Raw genomic sequence first — 8,667 nt, forward strand, 5'->3', positions numbered from 1 at the left:
GACTCTAGGTTCAATACTTTGTGTACTATGAAGCCCCCTAGCAACCCATTACTTACATTGTATTTGCTTTGTCCTATTCTGCTTCTATTCATTTTAAATTTGTGTGTGCATATATTATCTTCTTGGATAGAATGCAAGTCTTCTCTTTGAGAGAAAGCATTTTTTAATCTTTGTCTTTGCTTCTTTAGAACTTGTTGATTGACTATAAATCACAATACAACTAAGAAAAATGATATTAATGTCTTTGGATCAAGTGTCTAAATCATAAGAAGGTTCCTAAATCTGAAAAACAAAACTCTAGTAGGACTGGATTTGAAGCTAGGGAAAGAATGCCAAAAAGATTAAAAAGGTGAAGCAGGACTATCCCTGGTAAGCAATTGACCCTAACCCACACCTCTACCCCAGATCCTTCAAGGAAAGTCAGTCAGGCAAACAAGATCATCCAATATCTTGTATCAACCAGCACAAAGATTTGACCTCACCAAGAAAAGAATATCTCTGGAACATTCTCTCTTAGGATCATGGAATAGTTCCAAATGAGCAAAAGAACTTAAATCTTACCTAAAGTTTACCAAATTCAGATTCCACATGAGCAGGGATAGCTCATGGATGCCTACTCCAAATTTGAGGATAACTAACAAAGATTCATCCAGGCTTGGAAAGACATTTCAGCAGATATAAGTGAAGTGACTTGGCTTAAAGGTGAAATGAGTAATGAGTAATTAATATAAATAACACACTTAATATTATTAGGAAAGCCCTTCTTAATAGGAATCAGAAAATTTCTCCACCTTCTTAAACATCTCCTGGAAAGAAGGACTGGGAAGCAGCTGCAAACCCTGGATCTTATAAAATGAGAGGCCCTAGAAGCTTCCCAGCTGATTTCTGTTTAAGTGAGCACCTGGAGCACGACCCCTCCTTTGAGTACAAAAAGCTCCCTTTAAGATTCGGAAAACTGAGGAGTGAGAAGAATAAAAGAAGAGAACTGTGATAGACTAGCATAGAAATGCTGTGGCTTTTACTTTTAATCCTCTTATCTTTTGTTTGGGGGAGTCTGGGAGAGACTGAAGACTTGGATCATCTCGGCACATTATCTTGTGGACTAAGAAGTTTTCATCTTACACTCCCTCTTCTAAGTCATTATGGAAATTACTCTGAACTGATAGCTTGGGGTAGGGATGGTTGAGCAAAAAACATTCTCTTTCTTCTGATAATAAAACTATGATTCTATCAGTCTTTTTTCCCTTTCTTTACCATCCCTCTCTCCCCAAATCTCCAGCATAGCTTAAAATTCCAAAGGAAACTGCTGAATGTGCCAACCCTAAACAGATGATCAGGACTTGTCATGGTGTTCCTCATCCCTCTCTCTTTTAAGCTCTGTTCTTGTGATTTTTTTTCATTTCATAGATATTACCCTGCTGATGCTGATCTTTTGAGCTGTTCCTTTTCCAGATGACAAAGGTATGCTGCATGCTCTACAGAATAATTCAATCTGTGGGACTTGGATCACCTATAACTCACTTGAGTCTATCCATCTTGAAGCTTCCTATTCTGGATGTTATGTTACCAAATGGGGGAGTAGGGCCAGAATAGAGTGAGTCCCTTAATGTTCTTTGTATTCACAACTCTTAATTACAATTCTCCTGCCTGTCTCTAGGATAACTATTACATCATGCCTATTGGAGTGTCAAGCTTAGATGCTGATGGAAATAAGACTGTTCACAAGGTGAAGGTGCTCAAGTGTTCATTCACTCTTGCAGGTAAAGATTTGTAGAATCTACACTTAAAGAAACAAAGGTGACTAAGTCTACTTGTGGGTGTGTGAAAAGTCTACTTTATTTGTTCCTTTCTGTTCTTGATATTAAAAACATGTCAGCTGGAGATCTAGGAAACCTGATTTTATGCTTAAGCCAATAACTTTGTTCCATAAGAGATGACACAACAATACTGGAAGATACAATACGACTCACAGTTCTCCAGGATTAAAGATAATCAACTCTTGTTTAAATATGGCAGAGAAAGGGGAAAACCTATCTAGACTCCTTGGGAATATATTTCTTTTCCAATTCTTCTCTCCCCATTTTGCTGGCTGAGTATGGGTGTCCCCTTTTTGGAGGCAACCTCTAATTTTATCTGCTGTGGGCAACACTAGTGCTTTCACATCAAGTGATTACAGGGTTTTGATAATGGAATAAAAGAACAATAGAAAATAACCTGTAATCACCTAATTGCTCTAAAGTTCAGATTCTATTACTTGACTTCTTTCTGAAACCAGCCATGGATGCTCCAGGTCTTGATCTGTGTGATGTCAAGATTGAGGATAAGATGTCCTGTGCTATTTCATCCATCCCCAAAGGAGACTGTGAGAACTTAGGCTGCTGCTATAACTCTGAAGATGAAATAAAACCTTGCTACTATGGCAACACAGGTAAGTGGCGACCTTCCTTTCCTTATTATTAGTTATGGTTCATTAAGTTGTAATGTAATCCAGGCTGACTTGTGGAGTGATACTTGTGTAGGGCTAGAAAATAGCATAGACCAAATGTCATCTCCATGCAACTCATCTCCTTCATGACATGAGCTACTTTTTTAGCCTTGTTATTTGATTCTGAACACTCAGATTCTTACTAGTTTTTCTTCTTCCCTTCCTCCTCAGGGAAGATAAAAGCTTCTTGTGGGCAGATAACATCCTGTTATTTTCTTTTTTTTTTTTAATTTTTTTTTTACAACATTATCCTTTGCACTCATTTCTGTTCCAATTTTTTCCCCTCCCTCCCTCCACCCCCTCCCCTATATGGCAAGCAGTCCTTTATATGTTGGATATGTTGCAGTATATCCTAGATACAATATATGTTTGCAGAACCAAACAGTTCTCTTGTTGCATAGGGAGAATTGGATTCAGAAGGTATAAATAACCAGGGAAGAAAAACAAAAATGCAGATAGTTCACATTCGTTTCCCAGTGTTCTTTCTTTGGGTGTAGCTGCTTTTGTCCGTCATTTATCAATTGAAACTCAGTTAGGTCTCTTTGTCAAAGAAATCCACTTCCATCAAAATATGTCCTCATACAATATCGGTGTCGAAGTGTATAATGATCTCCTGGTTCTGCTCATTTCACTTAGCATCAGTTCATGTAAGTCTTGCCAGTCCTCTCTGTATTCATCCTGCTGGTCATTTCTTACAGAACAATAATATTCCATAACATTCATATACCACAATTTACCCAGCCATTCTCCAATTGATGGGCATCCATTCATTTTCCAGTTTTTAGCCACTACAAATAGGGCTGCTACAAACATTTTGGCACATACAGGTCCCTTTCCCTTTTTTAGTATTTCTTTGGGATATAAGCCCAATAGAAACACTGCTGGATCAAAGGGTATGCACAATTTGATAATTTTTTTGGGCATAATTCCAGATTGCTCTCCAGAATGGTTGGATTCGTTCACAACTCCACCAACAATGCATTAGTGTCCCAGTTTTCCCGCATCCCCTCCAACATTCATCCTTATTTTTTCCTGTCATCTTAGCCAATCTGACAGGTGTGTAGTAGTAGTATCTCAGAGTTGTCTTAATTCGCATTTCTCTGATCAATAATGATTTGGAACACTCTTTCATATGAGTGGCATCCTGTTATTTTCAATTCATATTTTCAATATTCCACACATAGTAAGCACTTAAAGTCTTTATCAAGAAGCTTTCCCTGCAAGTTATTGACAAGTAACACAGTGTAACTAAAATAATGATTCAAGCTTTTCTATTTTGTAAAGTAGAACATGTATTGGTGGTCTTTGAAAGTGGTTTGGTATAAAACAAGTTGCCAAAGTATGTTGTAGAGATTCCCTTCAAGGAGTTAATTTCCATTTTCTTTCCAAAAAAATTTATTATTTCTTTTTTTTAATATCCCTTTCATACATACTTATCCCTCCTAACAAAGAATAAAAGAAACAAGTAGGAGTGTATTAATATACACATATGGACACATAAATATGTAAAATACACAGAAAATTATTTGTAACTATATATAAAAATATATAATAGAAAGTATGTGTACATACATTTACCAGTTAGTTTGGGAAGGCAGAAGACATGTAAAATCAACAATTACTTTAGGCTCTATCCCTCTGGCTAGACTAAGAAGAATGAGTCTGTGGTTTAATTTTTCATGCCTTTGTTTTCAGTGACTGCCCAGTGTACTCCAGATGGCCAATTATCTGTTGCTATTTCTTAGAACATGACTAAGCCATCATTGCTTTTGGACACAGTACACCTGGTTTCTGGACTGGATGCGAAATGTAATCCCGTGGAGAAAACTAAATGCTTTTGTCCTGTTCCAGTTCCCACACTCTGCCTGTGGCACCATCATGCAGGTGAGAGGGTAAATATATGACAAGACTAGGTGAGAGAGCTTCAATGAAGATCACAATAAGGGCTGAACCAGAGCAAAAACAAAAGTATCTGGGCTCTAAAATCTTCTGGTTACCTTGGCTAATCTACAAAGAGTAGCAAATGGAGGCTTGGAAAAAGGTGCCTTGAAATATTTTTTTGGACAGATTTTTTGAAACAATACTATTGCCTCCAAAAAAAATCCGAAACAAACAAACAAACAAACAAAAAAGATAAATAAAAGCATACTTTCTATAGATTGACATCTACTTGGCTTTTCCCTTTTTTTTTTTTTAAATCTAATTTTGAAGCAAGGCTGACTAATTTGGGTCTCTTTTTGTTTGCTACTCTTTTCTGTTCTTGCTATTTTACATCTAATTTTCCTAGGCTCTTACAGTATTTTTCTAAATAAAACTTGCACAAGAGGAATACAAATAAAGCAAAAACTACCTTAAAAAGATAGAAGCAATAAAAGTTTAAGTCAAATTCTGACAAACCAGTCAATGACAATTGAATAGTAAATAAATTGCTTTACCTATAATTTTCAGATGATTGGCAACCAGGCAATTTATAAGAATACGCTATTGGCATCTAGGGATGTGAGCAATTGGACCCATGGGTCAATCACTAGAGATAGCATCTTCAGGTATGATCTTTGATAACTAAAATCTGTTTTTTTTTTATTTTGCCTTGATAAATATTAAGGTGTTTTTATTGACATAAGTAATTTTGGGGGGAGATGTCTCCAACCATCCTTCTGGATAATCATAATCCCTATTCTTTTAGAATAGGGAAATAAATTAACCCCTTCCAAAGGGAACCCATTTTCAGAACATTTATAGATAATTCCATAGGTAAGAGTGGCCTTCCACTGGCTAAAGCCTGTCTTCTTCCATCTAGTCTTCATATCAGTTGTAACTACTTGATGAGAGGTGATGTTCTCCCAGCTAGTATCCAGGTCTTCACCCTCCCTCCACCACTTCCTGATACCAAGCCAGGGCGTATAACCCTGGAACTGCAAATTGCTAAAGGTAAGGTCACCTTCTTTGGCAAGATGGGTTTTGTTTCTTCTTTCCATAGAATCTAGAAGCCTTATATCCAGATAAAGACACAATGTGTTCTGGGACTATGATAATCTATTTTCAAGAAACTTCTGCTTCACAAAATGATCTTTGAGGCTTTTGGATAAATCTCTTCTAGCTTTTTGTTACCTCGATCAAAGCATTTTGTTACATCTCTGGTCTTTTGGGTCTCGTATCAATTATTACAGTATGCAAAGAGCTCTAAACATGCTATCTAATCCTCACAACAACCTGGGAGGTAGGGGCCATTTTCTTCATTTTATAGTTTGAGAAGTGAAGTTTACCCAAGTCTCTACAGCTAGCAATTTCTGAGGCAGGATTTGAACTTGGGTCATCTTGGACTCTATCCACTATAAGACTTTACCTTCCCTGGATCCTGCTTACAGAAGAGCACTATAGTTCCTACTATGTGGCCACTGACTACCCAGTGACAAGGCTACTTCGACAGCCAGTTTATGTGGAGGTTCGGATCCTACATAGAACAGACCCAAACTTGGTTCTGCTCCTGCACCATTGTTGGGCAACCTCAATTGCCAATCCTCTGCATCCAGTACAATGGCCCATCTTAGTGAAGGGGTAAGTGACTGAAGGCTTTGACCAAGAAAGTAGGAGGGGTGGGTGGGTATTAAGTTCCTATCCTGACCTTTTCAGATCTTCTTTAGATGTCCCTATACAGGAGATAACAACTATTGGACAAAGATGGTATCCATTCCAAGAACTTTCAACATCACTGTTTCTGTCTCATTATAAGCGTTTCATCATCCATGCCTTTGCCTTTGTGGATTCTGCTTTTAAGAAGGCACTCATGGGACCGGTAGGATGTCTGGCTTCCTTGTACATGGCTTTGGATGCAAAAATAAATAAATAAATAAGCTTTACTACCTTTCAGATCTAACCTCAATTCACCTTTCAAAACAGAACAAATTGACAACTGATAAATTCAGCTAAATAAAAAGGCTCTGATGAGCAAGTCGTCTTCTTCCCCATCAATAGATTTTACATAACTGTGGAGGAGGGGGGAAAGGTTGAGGGAGATAAGTGGGTGGACAAATTATATATAATCTGTATATAGTCAGATCTGAGAGGTAAAGATATATAATCATTTTGTTTAGAAAAAGTTTATGTTGAAGTACTTATCTCTATTATAGTATGAAGTCCATAAGGATATTTCTAAACGTAAGACTTTTTAGCCTTATTCAGTCCTTGGCAAACAAGTATTTAAATGTTCTTATTTCTCTCTTCTGTGTATTTTAGCTTTTGGAGGATCTAAATTCTTTCTATGCTCTTTCAGTCTGCATAACTAGCTTTCTTTAGCAACTCCTTTCTACCTTTAGCAATAATAGAAGACCAAAAAAGACAGGATTCAAGAGATATGACCATGGTTTTCTTCCTCCCCCACCCCAGGTATATCTACATTGCAGTGCCTCACTCTGCCTGCCTTCAGGGGCAGATTCCTGCACAGTTACCTGCCCTGTGGGAACTAGTAAGTGTCTAGATTGATCTCCTTAACCTCATTGCTTTAAATGCTTACTTATAGCAATAGAATAGTTCAGAGGAAGGAACTAGGTGTCTAGATCCAATCCTTGCCTTCAATAGACCATAAATCTTTTATCAAACTTGTCAAGTGACCGATAAAAAGTCAAATAAAAGATCTCTATTTGATATCTTGGCATATAGCTAGCACTGAGAATGAAAGTGGTGGGAGCTAAGACCTACCAGATGTAATTCTATTTGTAATATAGTTCACACTAACAGGTGACAGTTGTAGTCAACAGAAATGTTCATCTGCCCTATACATACATAAGCAGTTTAAGGACAACAGACTTGTTATTTTTTTTAACCTCCTATGCTGTTATTATCTAACCAACTTTCTCAGTTCTTTTTAGATCAAGCGCCCTGTATTAATACGTTTCTTGTTCTATCCCTTTTCCCTTTAGGAAAAAGGAGGAGCTCTGAGACTTCTTGGAATGAGACTTCCAGCAAGGGGCCTATATTTTTTCTTCAAACTGCTGAGAGTTCTTCACCATCAGGTGAGTGTCAACTCCATTGTATTTTCCTCATACTTTTGCACTCTGAAAATCTAAATTTAGATTCGTATCCCAGATTGCATTACCATGTTTAGGACTTGGTACAGTGCCTTGCCCATAGTACTTTAATGGTTTTTCACTCATTAGATAAGTTGTCTATCTAGCTTTTACTTAGATGCCTTATTATACCATGCTCATATATTTTGAAAGACAAGGCGGTTATTTTGATATTGAAGTAATAAATGTTAAGTGGTGAACCCAGAAGTAGGGAAAACAATGACATTTCATCATAAATTAGGGACTTTAATATTTTCCTAGACATTCCTAGCCATAAGCTGAGGACAAGTTGTTCACACATGTAGGATATAGTTCTCATGATATTTCTAATCTGAAGGAATAAAGGACTAAGGTCACTTATCAATTAGAAATAATATCATCCAATTGTATGAGCACAAATTCTTAAAAAAAATTTCTTTCACAGGTTCAGTCCTGGATAAAAGAGCAATCTGGCCTACCATATCTGCACTACTAATTGTGGTAGTCTTGTTGCTCACCTTCCTAGCACTGAGGAGACTGAAATAAAATATTCTAGCAATAAAAATTATACTTTGCGATTAAGTTCTTATCTCTAAGCTGATTGATTAAATTTGGGACTCTTGGTCTAATTAATTCCTTTGATCATAGGGGTAATTGGCTTCAGCTCTAAGGTTTGAGAAACTATTCTGTTTTACAAAACTAAGGAAAAGCTGTGTCCATGTGTGATGGATACATTCCTAAAATGAACAACTCTTTAACTTTTTCTATGTCAAGAATACACTCTCTTTAGGATAGCCTATTCATCAATCAACTTCTCTTCAAACATTAACCTCTTACATTCTGATCTTCTTGGATCTACCCTGACAGTCTTCTTATGTGAAGGACCTACCTCTTTAGCATTGAGAAAAGCACTTGTTTCCCCTCAGCAGAGGGAATAAAGAGAGGTATTCCATGTTCTAAAATGGGCTTCAAATAAGTAGCACATGCATGAGAGTAAAGCTTCATCCTGAAGAAAGGTTGTTAGCAAAGCAGGAACCTTTTTGAGATAAATATTCTCTTCAAGGTCCAGCAAAATAGGTCAAAAAAAGGGGGGGAGGGAGGGAGGGAGCACGGAGAAATGAGAAGGCTGGAGGGAAG

General features: G+C 37.2%; 1 protein-coding gene across 1 annotated transcript; it reads left to right on the top strand.

Moving 5' to 3' along the window:
* The first annotated feature begins 1,006 nt into the window (after positions 1-1,006).
* Positions 1,007-8,090, top strand: ZP4 (zona pellucida glycoprotein 4). The gene is given in 14 exon segments (XM_052000071.1): positions 1,007-1,172; positions 1,453-1,598; positions 1,658-1,760; positions 2,276-2,428; positions 4,181-4,314; positions 4,316-4,369; positions 4,934-5,031; positions 5,286-5,416; positions 5,854-6,043; positions 6,130-6,187; positions 6,189-6,281; positions 6,872-6,950; positions 7,405-7,497; positions 7,976-8,090. Coding segments are annotated over 14 exon segments (1,599 nt in total). The 3' UTR covers positions 8,077-8,090.
* Positions 8,091-8,667: the final 577 nt, after the last annotated feature.

The sequence above is a fragment of the Antechinus flavipes genome, chromosome 4 (genome assembly GCF_016432865.1).
Source record: "Antechinus flavipes isolate AdamAnt ecotype Samford, QLD, Australia chromosome 4, AdamAnt_v2, whole genome shotgun sequence".
In the NCBI taxonomy this organism is placed as follows: Eukaryota; Metazoa; Chordata; class Mammalia; order Dasyuromorphia; family Dasyuridae; genus Antechinus; species Antechinus flavipes.